At 35.2% G+C, this 20,099-nt stretch overlaps 1 protein-coding gene and 1 pseudogene across 1 annotated transcript in view; both read right to left on the bottom strand.

Annotated features, from left to right (window-relative positions):
* STAM (signal transducing adaptor molecule) overlaps nucleotides 1-20,099 on the bottom strand; it is a 92,198-nt gene that overhangs the window by 47,219 nt on the left and 24,880 nt on the right. Inside the window, exons 3-5 of the mRNA XM_046013754.1 lie at nucleotides 4,394-4,469; nucleotides 4,217-4,312; nucleotides 2,445-2,591 (exon numbers count right to left, since the gene is read on the bottom strand). Coding sequence (XP_045869710.1) covers nucleotides 2,445-2,591; nucleotides 4,217-4,312; nucleotides 4,394-4,469 — 319 coding nt within the window. The remainder of the gene's footprint in view (nucleotides 1-2,444; nucleotides 2,592-4,216; nucleotides 4,313-4,393; nucleotides 4,470-20,099) is intronic.
* Nucleotides 13,144-13,345, bottom strand: LOC123947719 (annotated as a pseudogene).

Genomic DNA, 20,099 nt, shown 5'->3' with positions numbered 1-20,099 from the left:
ACAGAAATAAGCTACAGTAAGTCCTATATACCTGAAATGCACACTTTTCAAAATTCCTTCCTATCATCTGGTTCTAAGTGTAGCAATGATGCCTATGTTATTAATCAGTCAAACACAGCCACAGTGCTAGCATTACTTTTACATCTCTGTGTCAAAAGTCAGTGCTACAAGAACTGCAGCAAAACGAGTCAACTGCCTAACATATAACTTTTCTTAAGACTTTTATATGATTTTCTTCTGTATTTAGGATGAAAAAAATGTACTTTAAAAACATCTTCAGAGGTTTTTGCTGACAAAAATCTAGTCTGATTAAAATGTAGTAATGACTAAATGATTGAGTTTAAGATCTAGAGGGACTTGTGTAGATGATCCTACATGATACATTTTTCATTATATGAAGTTCTTCATAAACATGGTTTTCAAGATAAGCTATCAGACACCATTATTTTAAAAAAATCACCAATCTACCACATATTTTACTTTATATGCATTTTATGTATTTCCTGTGGCTGAACACAGTAACTACAACCAAATTAGCTTTCATATATTTTATAACATCCAGCCAAAAAAAAGAAAAGTAATTCTTAAATTTACTAGTGCTAATATATGTCCTAAACCTCTTAAACAGGAGAATAATCTAACTTCTGTATCAGTTGATAAATAAGTGCTCTTGCCAGTGTTCGCTCCACTTCTTGTCCTTTGAAGCCTAGTCCAAACAGACACATATCCACTAACCTCTATATCAAACGGAAGGCAGGATCGTGTAGTGGAAAGAACACTGGACTGAGAGTCAGGAGGCCTGCGTTCTAGTTCCAACTCTGTCAACTATGAGCTGTGGCCCTGGGGAAGTCACTTAACCATTCTGGGTCTCAGTTTCCTCATCTGTAAAATGAGGGGATTAGATTAGAGCATCCCTAAAGTTGTTCACACAACTATCTGAGATTCTAGGTTAACTAAAGCTGCGTATCACATAGATCATTAGTTCTTCTGCCTCCTCTAATTGGAACCAGTCCCTTTATGGACTGAAAAGCACTTTTCACTTGCACCGAAACTGTCCTTAAGAGCAGTGCTTCCCAAACTATAACATGCACATGGAATCATCTGGGGATCTTATTAAAATAGAGAAAATGAATCCATAGGTCTGGAGTGACACCTGAGATACTGCATTTCTAACAAGCTTCCATGTGATGATGATGATGGTCAACAAAATACATTTTAAGCAATAAGTTCTAGAATAGCTTCTTAGGGCATAGAAACTGCAATCTCACTAATCATCTATACCTTTTGGTTTTCTATAATGAGTCTACCTTTGATAAGTAAACACTGCTTCTCTTGTCAAGGAACTTATTATAAGATATCTTGGATTTTTCTGCTTAAAGTTATTCCTTAATTATAAAGATTTAAGAAAATATTCTGAGTATTAAAAGCCAGATATGTCTTAAAGACATACTTTATCATTGCAAAACCATTCATAAGCCAAAATTTTTTTCAAGTAAGAAGAAAAATATCCTTTCCTTCCTTCATCTCCCAAACATATTTCTGGATCTTCATATCTCAAGAATATTCAAACTATGAGTGCTTTGGGTAGAAATGTAGGTAAGTATGGACGAATCACTCCACAATTCTCTGAAGTGGTCAAAACCCCAAACTTGAGCCCTCCACAGCTTGTGAGTTTTCTATGCATGCTTTCACACCACTTGTCATATTCTATCCCAATCCATGCAGTAGAGAAAGGCAGTATAGTAAATTACCATACATTTTAAGCATCCTAGATTAGCTGAAGATCCCAAAGGATGGTTACCCAGAATAGAAAAAAATAAATAAATAAAAGAGAGACCCTTCCATTATGACATAAAGCAGAGATTGATCCCATTACATAAATTGGGGGAAGGAGGGGCAGAAAGGCAATTTAAGCCTTTCACTCGATCATATTTATGTCAGCTCTTATTAAGGGAAGATGCTTTGTGTGCTTCTCTCCTCACTGATTACTTTATCTCCCTTTCATTTTTAATACAAGTATTCATAAATTTCATATTGAAAAGAACCTCTAAACTCATCCTTAAATTTTAAGGATACCCTGATCTTTAAGCTGTCATTCTTTGTAGATAAAATTAAAGCACTAAGAGTATTTAAGAAGACTGTCTTACTACCTGATATCATAAAGCAATTTTGTCTATATTATTAAAAACACCATAAAAAATTTTTTAAATTGCAAAAATGCTAATCTAATTTATAAGGAAGCTGAAACGGTGGGAAAGTGGAAGTTGGAACACATTAATATTCCCCTGTATTTTCTGGCACCACTGAATGCAAGATTATTAACAAAAATTCCTTTGGAGTAGTAAAACCTACTCGGATTTGGAGGAAAAAAGAAAATTTCATACAAATGTTGCCACTTTAGAGAAACAAATTGTAGCCACAATGCATAGGGCATTACAAAATACCTGAGAGCCAATAGCTGGAAACGTAACTCCTTGTTCCTTAAGGTTCTTAATCATTGCTGATATGAGACTAAGCTGTGGATCATTCTTAAATTCATCTGTCCATTCAACCATAAGAGCCTTTAATTTTTCACAGACTTTAGGATGACCCTGAAAATAGAGAAAAAAATTAATAAGAAAAAGTACTAATTTGGCTAATGGTAAAACACAGATATACTAAATATAAAAATTATAAAGTGCTATTGACATTGTTTTTGAATCACACATTACCCCTAGCTATAGATGATACCTAAGAAAGCAGACTTGGTTACTAGAAATAATCAAAATTTTTTTCACACTATGAAAAAGCATTAGATGATACCAGCATACATATCTCATATAAAATTAAAACAGATCAAGTATGTTAATTTTGGTCAGAAAGACGAACTTTTCAGAGTATTTTGCAACTAAGTGTTATACATCAGGAAGACACAGAAAAGTAGTCTGTTTTGTTTCGGCTATTTTGCAGATTAGTAAAAAAATAAGATGGAAAAAGAAAATAAATGATACAGTTCCTTTATTCCTAATCCCTGACTTTTAAAAATATGATTGACTGTTGTATTTTTTCCAAGTTGTTTAATTATCCAAGGCCTGGTTTGAGGTCCACTGTATGTATTTCTAGAAACTTCATTTCTTCAAAATAGTATCTCCCCTTCAAGTATAAAATCACTATGTTCACTGTAAAATCTCTGGAAAATAAAGAAGTCCTTTCTCTTGTATATAACTGTTAGCTTTTCAAAACAGTTGTTCATGCTACTAAATACGAGTTTGAATATTTCATCTTCAATTAAATTACAGAAAACATACACTAAACGTATACTAACCGTTACTAAAATCTCTTCATTAACAGTCATAAATTTTGATGGATATTCAGGACATTAAAAAATGACTATTAATTAGTAGAAAATACCTAAATGCAACTGAATAAAAGCAAAACAGGAAAAGAACACATATTCATGCTTGACAAGAAAGTACAGAAACTCTGTAAAGAATTATGTAAATACATTTTTATCTTATTTCTGTACTGTTTTCTACTAAAACTTGGAAATAATCATTTTTCACAAAAATATGAGGCATTTTCCCTTTTGACATCTTAAATTTTTTCTTGATTATATACTATTCCATCCTCCCTCCTCCTAAGAGTCAGAAATAATTACCTTCAGAATGCACAAATTTTTACAAGGAACCTCACATGTTAGTTACTTAGTAACTTAAATTTTTTTAATTCCTTGAATTCCATAAATTGTATTCCTTATTCTACATCCAGTTAAATAAAAAGCAGCATAAAAATCCTGTCACGGTCAGTTAGTGGTCTTACTCATGTCACGATGAAAACGGTGTCATGTTTTGGCAGTATTTCTGAACAGTTCTACTTAAGGAAAATACCTCCACATCTACACAAATGATTACAAAAACTGTGCCTAAAATAGACTGGTATTATTTAATCAGAAAAAGAAACAAATACATTTTCTTATAAGATGAAAGAAATGATGATGAAAACAGGTTAAATATACTCTAATCGGGTTTTTAAAAAAAACAATTCTCCCAAGTGTACAAACTTATAGTCTCTTCAGCAAAACATCTACTTTACTTACATCTTGGATAGACACAGCCTACGAAGGATTTTAAAAAATAGAAAGCACAAACCAGTCCTTTGTGATTTAAAATGTAAACAACCAAACAATAAAATATACAAAGAAGACTGTTAATTCATTACTGGAAATAATGCTCCTTACCTTGTTTAGTACGTTGCTTACTTCACTAGCAAAATCTCTTGAACATACTTCTAAATGAAAAATTTTGCCACAGTTTGATACACATGCTCCTAGAAGCTGAAAGTATAAAATCACAAGTTAAAAGGGCTCACTTTTAGCAGACAGTTTTGTGGTAAAACTTAAAATGAAATCACTTACAGTCAGAGCTTGCATAGCAACATGAGGATCTTTATGGTTCACCCTCCTCATAACAGACCGAAGACAATCTTTGGGTCTAAAAAATGAGAAATATAACAATCAATTAGTAGTACATCAAGGCTTTCCCCCCACTACCTTAATAAGCAATAGACTGCTATACAAAAGATAGACTCAGTAGAGAAGTTAAATTTTTATTAATGACACAACTGAACTATATATACACTAACAAGTTCCTTTGAATTTTTCAAACAAAATTAACAGGCTCTCTCTCTTAGCAAACACAGATTAATAAGCATTTCACACTAATTCTGGATAAAAAAAAAAAAGTTCTGAAAATGAAATGACAGACCAGAAATTCCACTTCCAGTCATGATGGAATAACCAGAACCAGACTTATACTCCCATTATAAACAATGAGGAAAAATGGAAAAATATATTTAAAATATATACTCAGGTCACTGGGTGGGACATTAGGCCACAGACAGTGCTGAATGATCTCTAAGAAAGAATACAATTAGATAAGCCAGACATCTGCCTCAACTTTCCACTCAGAGGCACTTCTCAGGTGTCAGTACAGGCTTTCTGCTTCTAAGGCAGTTTCTGGATCCCGGCGCAGAAAAGGTGATCCCAAGAGAATGGTGATCTCACGGAGATGAGGGGAAAGAAATCAGAACTCAGGAAGGCCAAGAGAGCTAGAATTTGCAAAACATAGTAGAAGGAGGTAAATGAAGAAATGCTTCTGGATACTTGCATAGGAGTCCACTTAGGTCTCCTGAGAAAAAAGCCACACATGCATAGATTAAAACCTCCATAAGGCTGGACAAAAAGTGACTGCGAGCTGTATGCAGAAGAGTTCCCAAAGCTCACGCAGTTGTCAGAGTTCAATCAAAATGGAGAGTCTTTGTTAAATATCTAGAGCCTTCAGTGGATACACCAGAGTTTAGGCCTTGGTACTAAGACTGAACTATCTCAAAAGGCTACTCTAAATCCATCCTACAGCAACCTAAAAACAAGCTAGAGAAGGATAAAATTGAGCCAAATGTAACAAGTTCAGAGAGAATAAAGTCCAATGTTCTTTAACAACAACAATACCTAGCACTCGATATAAAATTCATAACACTACACAGTCAAAAATTATTAGATATAATCTGATACACAAAGCAATTATGAGATATAATACGAGGTACCCAATATAAAATTTGTAACACTAAGCATTCAGCCAAAAATTACTAGATATAGGGGCACCTGGGTGGCTCAGTCATTAAGCGTCTGCCTTCGGCTCAGGTCATGATCCCAGCATCCTGGGATTGAGCCCTGCATTGGGCTCCCTGCTCTGCAGGAAGCCTGCTTCTCCCTCTCCCACTTGCCCTCCTTGTGTTCCTCTCTCGCTGTCTCTCTCTCTGTCAAATAAATAATCTTTAAAAAAAATTTCTAGATATAATATAACACATAACCAGGAGAAAATTCAGTTAACTGAAAATGAAGAAATCACAGAGATGATGGATTTAGCAACCAAAGACTCTGAATAAGCTATTCTTAGTATACTCAAGGATATACATCGAATCAACATAATGAGGAAAGAAATGGTGTAAAAAGAATAAAGCTTAAAAAAAGATAATACTTCTAGACATGAAAAATATATTTTTTTAAAAGTGGATAAATTAGATAAGAATAAAAGATCAGTAAACTTGAAGAATGCTTTAAGTACATGAGTAAGTACAGAGCTAAAAATGACTAAAAAAATTTAATACAGAGCCATCACTAAATACATTTTTAAAAGAGAAATGGGAAATTTTAAAAATTCACAAAAAATATTCAGTTGATATATAATAAAAGTTCAACAGAAGAAACATATCATCTAGAAAAATGGCAAATTTTAACATTTTAATTTTTTTAAAGATTTTATTTATTTATTTGACAGACAGAGATCAAAAGTAGGCAGAGAGGCAGGCAGAGAGAGAGGAGGAAGCAGGCTCCCCGCTGAGCAGAGATCCTGATGCGGGGCTCCATCCCAGGACCCTGGGATCATGACCTGAGCTGAAGGCAGAGGCCTAACCCAACCATATCAACAGTTATATTAAATGTAAATGGTCTCAACACACCAAATGAGACAGATTGCGCAACTGGATTAAAAAAAGCAGGACCCAGGGCACCTGGGTGGCTCAGTCAGTTAAGCATCTGGCTCCGGCTAAGGTCACAAATCCTGGGTCTGGGATCAATCCCTGTGTCAGTTTCCCAGCTCAGTGGGGAGTCTGCTTCTCTCTCTCCCTCTGTGTGTGCTCTTTCTCTCTCTAGCTCTCACTCTTTCACAAACAAATGAAACCTTAAAAAAAAAAAAAAAAAAAGCAGAACCCACCTAAATGCTCCCTCTAAGAAACTGTTAAAATATAAGGGCCTATGTTACTTAAAAGTGAAAGGATGGAGGAAAGAAAAATATACCAAGCAAACATAAACCACAAGAAAGCTGGAGTAGTTATATTAGTATCGGGCAAACTGCAATTCCAGACAAGCCATATTACCAGGACACAGAAGAAAATTACAAAATTACAAAATAAAAGGATCAATTCTCCAAGGAGACATAACAGACCAAGATGTGTAGTTTTATCTAAAAACAAAGCTTCAAAATACATGAAGCAAAACTTCATATAAAACTTCATATAAAAACTTCAAATCCACAATTTAGTGGAGATTTCATTCCTGTCTCAGAAACTGATAAAACAATTGAACAGAAAAATGGGTGTGAGAATACGCTACTCTACAAGAGCAGACTATATATTGTCTCCAGTGCATACAGAATGTTTACCAAGACAGACCATAGTTTGAACCATTTAGAAAAACTTAATTTTTAAAAAAAAAATTGAAATGATACATGTTGTTAGACCATGATAAAATTATACTAAAAATGAGTAATATGAAGAAACTGGAAATTCTCCAAGTTCTACATAAGCACAGTTGGTCATAATACATTATTGTTTTTATATATTATTGGGTGTGATTACAGTGTTGTTGAGGATTTTTGTACCTTTGTACATAACTGGTCTGTGGTTTTCCTTTTTTGTTTTTGGTATTGACCTATTGCAGACCTTATAAAATGAGTTACAATAAAGAAAATTCTAAGCCTAGATGGCTTCACTAATGAATTCTACCAAATAAGTGCCATTATCCTAAATATAAAAATTTTCTGTACATGTCCTTTAACAGGTTGAGGAAATTACCTTTAGTTCTTAAATTAATGAAAGATTTTGTTATAAATGTATATTGAATTTTTTCAAAGGAACTTTCCACATTTATTGAGATGATTATATGGGTCTTTTTCTTTAGTTTGATGAGACAGTGAATTATACTGATTTATTTTCAACTGGTGAACCAGGCTTGCATGCCTGGGATAAATTCCACTGGATTTTTCTTCGAAGAACCAGCTCTACTTTTGAATTTTCTCTATTGTTTTTTTCTCTTTCCAATTTCATTAATCTCTGCTCTTATTTTCATCATTTCTTTTCTTTTGCTTCCTTTAAGTTTGTTCTTCTTTCTTCTTAAGATAAAAACTTAGATTGCCAACTTGAGACATTTCTTCTACTAATATAAACATTTAATGATATAAATTTACCTCTATGGATTGCCGTAGCTACATCCTACAAGTGGTGATATGTTTTATTTTCACTTTCATTTCACTGAAAATACTTTCTAGTTGCTGTTGTGATTTCCTCTTTGACCCATAGGTTATTAGTCCAAAATGGAGATAAAATATAATCATAAAAAAGTAATTGAAAAGAAAAATGGAGAAAAAATGGAAGAGATAAAACATACTGAAAACTCCTAGCAAAATGGTAGTTTTAAATCCAACCATATCAATAATTACATTAAATGTAGTCTAAGCACTCCAATTACTAGGCAGAGGCTGTCAAATTGGATAAAAAAGCAAGAACCAAGTATATGCCAGCTATAAACTATCTACAAGAAAATCCATTTTAAATACAAACAGATGAGGGACACCTAGGTGGCTCAGTTGGTTAAGCGTCTGCCCACGGCTCAGGTCATGATCCCAGAGTCCTGGGATCAAGTTCCTCATTGGGCTCCTTGCTCAGCAGGGAGCCTGCTTTTCCCCCTGCCTGCTGCTCCCCCTGCTTGTTCTCTCTCTACCTCTCTCCCTGACAAATAAATAAACTCTTTTTTTAAAAAAAGTAAAAAATAAAAAATAAACAAATACAGATAGATTAAAAGAAACAAGACAGGGAAAGACATATCAACATAAAAGAAGGTCAAGTGGCTTTAACAATTTCAAACAAGGAATACTAACAGATAAAGAGACATTTCATAATAATGAAAGGATTACTTCTCTAAACAAAACATAATTCTAAGTGCATAAGAGAACTTCAAAATATATAAAAGAAACATATACACATATATACATACATATACAGAAGTGAAAGGAAAAACTGACAAGTCTAGTCTCCTAGAACTTCAACATACTCCTCTCAGTAATGTGACAGCATAAGTAAAACAAAAAAGAAATATGGATATAGAATAATTGAATACTACCACCTATCTGAACCTTTTGAACATTCTACTCACACATGGTAGAAAACATAATTTTCAAGTGCATAGAAAATTCACCAAGATAGATCACATTCTAGACTATAAAACAAATGGTGACAAACTTAAAAATCATACAAAATATGTTCTTTGACCACAACAGAATTAAACTACAGATTAAAAACAAAATGACTGTAAGAAATACCCAAATGTGTGAAAGTTAAATGCAAATCTAACAAATTTAAATAACTCTTACGTCAAATGAAATCACAGAAACGTAACTTCACTTAAGTAAATGAAAGCACACGATCAAACAGTCTGTGTAAGAATGTTCACAGTGGCTCTCCTCATAACAGCTAAAAACTGGATATAATGCAAATGTTCCTCAATGGGTAAATGGATAGAAAAAAATTCTAATATATTCATACAATGGAATATCCCTCAGAAATAAACAGAAGTAGTGATATACATAAAAACTTGGACTTAGCTCCAAAACATATTCTATACTAGATACAAAATTATATACTACACAAATTTATTTCTGAAATTTTAGGAAAGGAAAATTTAATCTATAATAACAAAAGCAGATCAGTACTTGCTTAGGACAGCAGAACTTTTGGAAGTGATTAAATGCTGTCTACCATGAGTGAAGTAATGCTTATAATATAGCATATATATTTGCTAATCTCATCAAATTATCAAACTGTATACTTACAAGGAATGCATTTTATTGGGAAGAAGTCACTTCTTAGTAAAACAGACTTATTTTTTAATACCAGGCCATGTACATATAAACATGTACTTCATGGGGATGCTATAAAATAGGAGTTATAGTAATAGCAAGTAACAATAACCTATGCAACATCTATGCGTTTAGGCTCTCAAATTTTACTTAACGAACTCATCCAATTTTCAAAACATTCACAATAAACTGGAGTCTTACAGTTGTTCAATTCCTTGCCACGATACCTAAGCGGGTAGTAACTGGTACAAAAAAGATTCAAACCCAGGTGTGGCTAAGTCAATACTCTACGTTCTGACCACAGAACTGCATTACAATGAAGTAAGATGATGGAAGCTGGGAGCTATTCATACAACGCAAAGAATGAAAGCCTCAAAATATTAATTCACCAGATTGAGATGGCATTTGTTTTACTTAATATTATAAAACATTATCAAAAGGATAAATATTGTAGGATTCCATTTATATGAGGTCCCCAAAAAAGATAATATATACACACCTGATTATTAAATCTTACAATTTAATGAAAGATTATGGCTAAAATACTATTTTTAAAAAGGCTTAAGAGTTGTATTTTTTTTAAGATTTTATTTATTTATTTGACAGAGAGATATTACAAGTAAGCAGACAGAGGGAGAGAGAGAAGCAGGCTCCCCACTGAGCAAGGAGCCCGATGTGGGGCTCGATCCCAGGACCCTGGGACCATGACCTGAGCCGAAGGCAGAGGCTTTAACCCACTGAGCCACCCAGGTGCCCCAAGAGTTGTATTTTTTAAATATAAACCTATGTCAAATTAAAAGTAAATACAAAAATATTCATGTAAACAGAATGTATACATATATGTATTGTATATGTATTGAATATGTTTCCTAGCTCTGGTACAAGCAAGCTTACATGGTACCCATACCTCAGCTTCTTCCTTTTTACAAATGAATTTAAACTAAGTATACTAAGGCTATTATCCTCTCAATGAAAAATTCAAGGTGACTGTAGAGACTGTATAATTTACCAACTATACAAGTACCTTTCTGAGAATGAAAGGGATGCTAACTGGGCATAATTCAGGAACAGGAGGCATAAAGTGAGATTATCCAAGACAAACTATGTTTAGTCACAGGGCCAAAACTACGTCCACCCACAAAAATCAGCTTTTTATGCATATATCTGAGACATGTAGTTCAGAAAAAGGGCGAGAAAAAAGAGGCAGCAAATAATTCTCTAAGTATCTAAGAGTACAGCGTTCCTGTAAAGACTTGTGGGTAAGCCTAAAGGGCCTAAAGGGAAGAAGCAATGACCATTAATTTATAAGGAAAATGTTTTTAGAATTCCCAGACCCCAAACATAACCTCCCTTGGGCTTTTCTGATACCTTAGTACACATCTTGCTAATGCATGCACAAAGTCAGTCAAGATAAAGCAGATGCCCACAGACACAGTTCAAAGCTATGGTGGCTTGATGCTGAGATACTGCGTGTAGCTCCCCAGGGTGAGCTGGGAGGCACTACTCTTGCTGCTCCAGGTGTGTGCTATCTCTAAAATAGCTCAAAGAAAAACTGAATGCCATTTTAAACGTGAAGATTCCCTTCAAATTTCTTTTAGTTAGGTAAATAGGTACAAGTGGAGGTCCTTCAGTAAGAATGAAGAGCCATCAACAGAGGATACATGTACTTTCATGTGGCTGTGGCTTCTAATGATTTTTTTCTCAAATCATAGACTGGCCAGGAAACAGACTTTTCAAGAATGTACAGAGCTGCCTTGACATATATCAGGTCTGATGAACTAAAGCATCAAAGTCAATTTCATTATTCACAAATACTATTCCAATCCACCTTAATTTAAGTACTTTGGGCCTCAAAGAAAGCTGAGCTTTAAGAGGGGGTCTTTTCTATCAAATCCTCTTTACTCTACTTGTCTCGCATCATACCACTCTCAGTCATTTGGTTTCCATGTGAAGTTACAACTACTAAAATTAAGCTACCTCATGCTCAAAGGTAAATGAAAATTAAGGCATGAATGCTCCTTGATCTTCAGACACAATTATCACAGAGTCATGCTACCGTGCTTTCTTTTGCCATTCAAAAATTTTTTCAGTAAGACTGCAGAAGTTGAAGCTCTTAAGGCAATTCCGGAAAGGATATAGTCTTTAAATGAGTTTCATCAACAGTCACTCCTTTGATCTAACAATAACTTAATAAAACTTTTCATTCTTGCTCATTCATCTTATTGGAAAAGTACCCAGAAAGCAAGATCCCTCTACATATAGTGCCTTATGTTTATATTAGTGCTAAAGGATACCAACCCTTATGATTAATCCACTTTGGTCACCAAAACTGTCACACTGAATTACTGTCTCCATGTAAATTACAATGACCCTATTGGAAAAAAAAAATATCAGGTAGCAAATAGCTCAGCTGACAATGCTTTAACTAACGTTATGCCATCATCTTCACTTTGGCTTTTATGAATTTTCATAAGCTAAGTTTTACCACGTCATGCACATAAAACAAAACCATGAAAGGTCACCATGAAACTCTTTATGACTATCCAAACAGTATTCACATGTTAGCTGTTCTTATTTACAAATATCTACAAATGGGGAGAACTCACTCAACACAGAATAACAATTTTCTAGGGAAAAAGTCATAAACACATGTTAGATGAAAATAGTAAAGGATCCTTACATCATATTTTGCCATTCAATCTCTTATTAAAGACTGTGTATCTCAAGTATCAAAAATGGAATTTACTATTTTGTTTACTAAAATCCACTGTTTTGTTCCAATGATCCATTGTTTTGTTATCTAGGTCAAAGTCTTCATTCAATACTTAGAGAGCAGGCCTCTGTGGCATATTATATATTCCAAAGATAACCACAATAATAACTCCCTTTCCACATGCTCTTCTACTAAGTGAACTTGCCACTTCCCATCAAGAGGGAAAATTTAATAACCCTCCTCTTAAATGTGGGCTGACTCCAGTGACTTGCTTGACCCACAGAATGTAGTACAAGCGATGTTCTGAGATGTGCAGTTCATAAAAAGCATATAGAATAAACCTACATTTCCTACAATGCTCCCTCTAGGATCCCAGCTACTGTTCTGTAAGAAACTCAAGCCACACATATAGGCCTTGGTAAATGCTGGCTCCTGATGGCTCCAGCTGAGATCCCAGCTGACTACCAGAAATCAACGGCCAACCAGACTGAGCATCCATCCCAATCAGGCCTTCAGATATTCCAGTCCCAGCCATTAGGTGACTACAAGTTCACGAGAGACCTCAAGCAAGAAGTGCCCAACTGTTAACTGAAAGAACTGTGAAGATAATAATAAATGCTCTTTTAAGCCACGAAGTCATAGGTTGGTTTGTTATGTAGCAATAGATAACTAGAATCACCTCTAACAAAGTGTGCTGACAGCTGTTCAAACGGTATTAACTTGTATAATTTAAAATTGTTTGGGTTTTCTTTTCATCTTTCTTTTTAAATAAAATTTTAATAAAATTGCCTTAACTGTTTATCTCCCCATCTTGAGGGTTTCTGAAGACGGGATACAGGGCTACATTGTTCATCCTTGGCTCCCTACTCCCTAGCCACTGCACATAAGATAAAACGTTTTCAATTACCAATAACCGTGCCTCTGATAAACCTCACTGGCTACGATACTGCCACTGCGCAAAGCTGATAAAACGTTTTCATTGTGAATGTTGCCTACAACAATGCCTTCAACATGGCCGATGCTCAATAAAAAGTCACCGAGCTAAATATGGAAAACACTACTTTTCACTGTTGTACAATACTTAGTATTTAGAATAAAAGAATAATTCTCCTTACAAAACTCTATTTATTACCAACTCCTGTATGTCTTCCACTGAGTTAGTTTTCTACGAGAAAAATGTACATGCTTTCATAAAATCTTGTTTTAGAATTACAATAGGATCACAATAAGGGAAAAATTCAGATTAACTAATGCTGGGAGGAGCACAGGATATGAGGTAAGAGACTGATGATGGTAATATATTTTGTGAAAACACATGCTAAAGGTAAAATCTGCATGTGCATTAGGAAAAATCTACCAGTGATTCCCATCACCCACCTCTGTAAAGGGTAGTCTCTCTAAAAACCTTCTCAAAACTCCATTTTTGTATTTAAAAGAATTTTAAAACATATCCTCTCTTTTCTTTCTCTTGAGACATGCAAACAAAAAGACCAGGGTCAGGATAAGAACAGGGAAAGGGAAATTATTTTTCATCTTTCCCAGTTTTCCAGCTACAAAATAACCTTGCTGCTCTAAACTTACCATGTGAAAAACGAGCATAGCACAAATCTCACCACTGTAAAATATCAGGTATGTTTCCTGGGGTATGTTTCCAAAGTCAAGGCAGTGGCAAAAATTGCAGTTAATCAATTTCTCTTTATTAGGGAGTTACCTATTAGAAAACATACTTTGTCATCTCTCAAATAAGCTCAACATGGGCAACTTTTCCTCAATTATTAAACCAAAACTGTTACTTTGAGCACCCATTGAAGAAAAAGGCTTTCAGGCACCTGGGTGGCTCAGTCGTTAAGTGTCTGCCTTCCACTCAGGTCATGATCTTAGGGTCCTAGAACTGAGCCCCACATCGGGCTCCCTGCTGGGCAGAAAGCCTGCTTCTCCCATTCCCACTCCCCCTGCTTGTACTCCCTCTCTCGCCGTCTCTGTCAAATAAATAAAAAAATATATACAATAAAATAGCTTTCATACAGGCCATGTTGTTTAAAAAAATGCATACACTGAGTGACTCACACTTAGTGCAGTGAGATATTCATACTCTAACAGAAATGAAAACTAAAATCGTGAGATAGCATATAACTCACTAAATGATATCTCACTAAATAGACAACATTTAGGAAAACACAAGTCTTTAGGAAAAGTCTTTAGGACAAGTCTTTAGGAAAAATACAATTTGAGGGGGCTAAAAAGAATATAGTTAAATTCAGTAAGATAAACATGCATATGATGCAGCTCAAATCTATAGTCAGAAGGATCACGGAAAGTAAAGATAATTTTGCATTCCTGCAGCTCTTTTCAAAAAACAATGAAATTTCAAATCTCTTTAAATAGCCTCAAGTATCCAAAATTGTTACATTATTCATAAATGTCTACCTACTTTCAAGTATGTTGCTGTACAGTTATGTCAGATAAAGAGCTCAACATTAGTCTCCCAGCTAGTGGGACTCCCTGAAAAGGTCTTTCCATTTATACATAGGGAAAAAGCCAAAAACCTAAAATGATTCTGCTGGATAAAAGAGTCAAGATTTGTGACATCTTGTGCTTTATAAAATTTTGTTAAAAACCCTCATTTCAAATAGGTCTCACTCCTCTACTTCTCATTTGAAAAGTATTTTTGTATCATAAAAATAGTAAGTTAAACTGTGATAAGCTTTTACATCCTTAAGGAAATCATTACCACTAAAAAGACAATTTGAATTCTAACTACTGTATCTACTACTAAATCAATCAATGATCTAAGATCAATTAACTTTTCAAAAATGAGGATACCCCTTCTTCACTATCCCCCTCATGGAACCTGACAAAAAAATAACAGGACATTTTCCTTAAACTATTGCAAATACTTGGGACACCTGGGTGGCTCAGTCAGTTAAGCGGCTGCCTTTGGTTTGGGTCATGATTCTAGGTTCAGGGATTGAGTCCCCGCATAATTTGCTCAGTGGGGAGCCTGCTTCTCTCTCTCTGCCTCTGCTTGCCACTCTGCCTGCTTGTGCACGCTCTCTCTCTCTCTCTCTCCCTCTCTCTGACAAATAAATAAATAAATAATCTTTAAACAAACCAAAGCAAAAACCTGTGATAAGCTTTTACATCCTTAAGAAAATCATTACCACTAAAAAGACAGTAGGTTTGAATTCTAACTGCTGTATCTACTACTAAATCAACGATCTTAGATCAATTAACTTCAAAATGAGGATACCACTTTCTTCATTGTCCCCCTCATGGAACCTGACAAAAAAAAAAAAAAAATAACAGGACACTTTCCTTAAACTATTGCAAATATTAAAGAAAAACAGAAAAAAAGAGTAATAAAGTAGGTGTTTCTCCTGAGAGGAAATGGTACGTGAAAACAGTACATGAACAGAGTATACAAATGATGTTATTTGGCATTTAAAGAACAAGTTCATGATTCCAAAAGACTTCAGCAGGAAAGTAGGTAAACTAAACTTCTAAGTACTGCATACTGAGGATTGATGGAAGAATGAATAACAGTTACTACATACTTAAATTCAATATGGTGATACTTTGAATTTCCTAGACTATGTTAACACTAAGGTCTATTTCTGTCAAGCACAACACAATGTGATTTATGCATAGGAAAGAGAAGAATCACTGAAATTGGCATGTCTTATTTCATGATTTTTAACTTTCAAATAATTGTTCATTATAAGCACTTAAGAACACAGCACTGAAAAGTGAGGCAAAAACGTAAGATTGAGAGTAAAAACCTAAATTTGAATTTTACCTCTGCTACTACTTTTGTAGTAACAGAGTAGTTACTTTTGGAGTAGTACTACTTTTGGAGTAGTCACATTAAATCTCCGAGCATTAACTTCCTTATCTTTGAAAGGATCCCTATAGTCACGAGGACTCTATAGGTCCTAGCTATAAAATATATTGTGTTTTAAAAATTAAAATAAAATACAAAAGTAAAATCACTGTCTAGGGCAAGTACAGATGAAAAAATGAGACTGAATCACAATCCTACCCTAACTACCAACCCCACTGTCTCCCGAATCATCTTCTCAATTTCTGCCTTCAGGAATACACAGATGTTATAGTACAGTCCACTGATGAAAAAAGAAAATTCCTATCAAACAACCAGTTAAAGAAAGACTTCACTTAAATGCAGGAAAAAGGAAAAAATACCTCATAAGAAACTTTACCAAAAATATTCAAGACTTCTAAGAGAAAAAATTCATTAGTACTAAAAGATACAAAGATATGCTATGTTCTTGGATAGGAAGATTTAATACCATAAAAACAATTTATTAATTTAAAACTAAGCCAATTTATTTTTTTTAAGATTTTATTTATTTATTTGACAGAGATCACAAGTAGGCAGAGAGGCAGGCGGGGCGGGGGGGCGGGGGAGGCAGGCTCCCTGCTGAGCAGAGAGTCCGACATGGGGCTCGATCCCCGGACCCTGAGATCATGACCTGAGCCGAAGGCAGAGGCTTTAACCCACTGAGCCACCCAGGTGCCCCCAAAACTAAGCCAATTTAAAAAGAAACAGTTATTTTTAGACTAGGCAAGCCAATCCCAATGTTTATCTGGGGATAGTAGGAAGGGAAAGGAGTATTTAGAAAAACTCTGAAACCATGCGGAAGCAGCACATGTATATACACATACAAATAGGACAAAAGATAAAGTTCAAAAAAATACAAAGGGTAATACATACAGGAGTGTAATATATAAAGGCAGTATTTCAAATCAAAAAAGAAAAAGATGGATTACTCCATAAATGTCACTGGAATTTTGAGTAGCAAGACAGAAAAGAATAAAGTTACAGTCACACTATATAAGAGGATATTCCAAATAGAGCAAAGATTTAAATGTAAAAAATGTAACCACAGGTACAGAGACACTGGGAAACAGTTTGGCAATTTCTCACAAAGCTAACCATAGTCTTCCAAATGATCCAGCAAACATGTTCCTAGGTATTTACCCAAATGAGGTGAAAGCCTAAGCCCACACACGGAAAACCTATACACGAAATATATTTCATAGCAGCTCTACTCACAGTTACCAAAACCTGACCGGAATCTAGATGTCCTTCAATAGGTGGATGAACGAACAAACTATAGTACATCCATATACTGGAATATTATTCAGAAATAAAAAGAAATGAGGTCTCAAGCCATGAAAGGACACAAATGAAGCTTAAAGGCATTTTGCTAAGTAATAAAAAGGCATTCTGTGTTAAGCAAAGACAATCTGAAAAGGCTATATATAGGATCTTAATTACACAACATTTTGATAAACACAACATTAAAGAAGAAATAAAAAAATAAACAATGGTTGTCAGAGGTTAAAAGAGAGGGAGGAGAGGGGCGCCTGGGTGGCTCACTGGGTTAAGCCGCTGCCTTCGGCTCAGGTCATGATCTCAAAGTCCTGGGATCGAGTCCCACATCGGGCCCTCTGCTCAGCAGCAAGCCTGCTTCCCTCTCTCTCTCTCTCTGCCTGCCTCTCTGTCTACTTGTGACCTCTCTCTGTCAAATGAATAAATAAAATCTTTTAAAAAAAAAAAAAAGAGAGGGAGGAGAAGAATGAGTATGTGGAGCAAAGAACATTTTTAAAAAATGGTGAAGCTATTCGTGTGATACTATAATGATAGATACTTACCGTTAAAGGCTTGTCAAAATCCATAAAACTGTACAGCACAAAATAAGTTTTAATGGGAACAATGGATTTCAATTAATAATAGTATATCAATATTGGCTCATTACTTATTAATACATGTACCACACAATATAAGATGTTAATAAGAATAGTGGTATGTGAGTGGTAGGGTGGGTATATAGAATTCTTTATACTGTCCGCTCAATTTTTCTATAAATCTAAAACTGTATTTCAAAGTCTACTAATTATGAAACAAAAAAATGACACCATAGAGAGAAAATGAGTTAATCCCACTAAACCCTTGGAGAGGGTAAGTCCTGTACAATTCAAAATTCTACAAACCATAAGAAAAGACCGATGAATTTACCTGTATAAAAATTAAAAACTTCTAAATGGAAAAACAACAAAGTAAAAAGAATAATGTAATACACACACACACACAAACTCAAATTATAGACAAGTATGTCCCTAATATATCAATGACTACAAGAAATGAAAGGATACATACAGTTCACAGAAAAGGAAACAAAAATCTCTTAAACACAGAAAATGATGTTTTATCTTGCGAAGGCTAAGAGCCTTTGATTCAATATAAGACTACCCAATGATGAGCCCAGGGTGATATATGGAAGTGCTGAATTATTATACTGCACACCTGAAATAAATACAACACTGTATGTTAACTAACTGGAATTAACATAAAAACTTCAAAAACAACAACAACAAAGACTGGGACACCTGGGTGGTGCAGTGAGTTAAGTGGTCGACTCCTGGTTTTGGCTCAAGTTGTGATCTCAAGGCTGTGGCCTGAGTCCAGCTCTGTGCTAAGCACAGAATCTGCTTAAGATTCTCTCTTCCTCTGCCCTTCCCTGCCACCCCCCTTCCACCCCACATATGCTCTCTCTCTCTCTCTCTCTCTCTCAAACAAATAAATCTTTAGAAAACAACAAACCAAAAAAAAAAAAAAAAAAAAAGAGGAGTCCCTTCACCTGTATGGACAGGGTCAAAAGAGAGCCCCAACCACTCCTTCCTAGACTTCCAAGGCTCCATCTGCAAAGGTCAGGAGGAAGTCTTGGGCACCCAACTTTCTCTACTATCCAAAGATTGAGAATTTGAGAACATGTGCCTATTATTTCTGTTTATACCAGTCCCTATGAAAAGCTCCAGACTATCCACCATTAATCAGCTCTACATATGCATTACTTTTCACCTTCTGAAACCTCCCCACTGTGTAGATTTCATAGTCCACTGTCAACAAAAGCCCCAATCCTCAACTCTTCCGCGCAACAGAAATTCTGGCTCTCCACTATCTTCCAGGGAGGATACTACTCCCACTCTACAGATAGGTACAAGACTGGTCTTCTTTGCCCCCTTTACTACTTTCAAATCATTCTCTCATCCTCTTCCCTAAAACAATCCAATTCCCATCAGGCCAGACTACCTTCTTACTGCACTTATTTTAAAAACTTCAAGTGGGGTGCCTGGGTAGCTCAGTCGGTTAAGTGTCCAACTCTTGACTTTGGCTCAGTCATGATCCCCAGGTTGTGGAATTAGGCACCATGTTGTACTCCATGCTAGGCATGGATTGAGATTCTATCTCTCCCTCTGCCCCTCCCTCTTTTTCTCTCTCTAAAAAACAAAATAACAGCAAAAACAAAAAAACAAGAAACACCTCAATTACACCTTCATCCCTCAATGATTTTAACTCCTGGCTTACTGCCACCCTCTCCAACATTACTCTTGTCTTAATTCTCAGAAATATTAATTTATTACTATATAAGTGATGTTTCTAACATCTTGGCTTTTCAACTGCTATCCCACTTTACTAACTGTCATGGCCACATCCTAAACCATGCCATCCAGTAAGTGAAACCTCTATAACCTCAATTTCAAGCACTCCAACTACCACTTCTACTTTTCTAACTCACTCACTCTCTTATACTCTATGCTCATTTAGAGCAACTCACCTGTGTTCCAGCTACTCTGCATCTTTGAAGGTCCCAGCATCAAGCATTGTCTCTCTTGCAGGATTCGTGTAGATGTTA

The sequence above is a fragment of the Meles meles genome, chromosome 7 (assembly GCF_922984935.1).
Source record: "Meles meles chromosome 7, mMelMel3.1 paternal haplotype, whole genome shotgun sequence".
In the NCBI taxonomy this organism is placed as follows: domain Eukaryota; kingdom Metazoa; phylum Chordata; class Mammalia; order Carnivora; family Mustelidae; genus Meles; species Meles meles.
The sequence above is the reverse complement of the archived record's forward strand: the minus strand, read 5'-3'. Positions and strand labels throughout refer to the sequence as shown.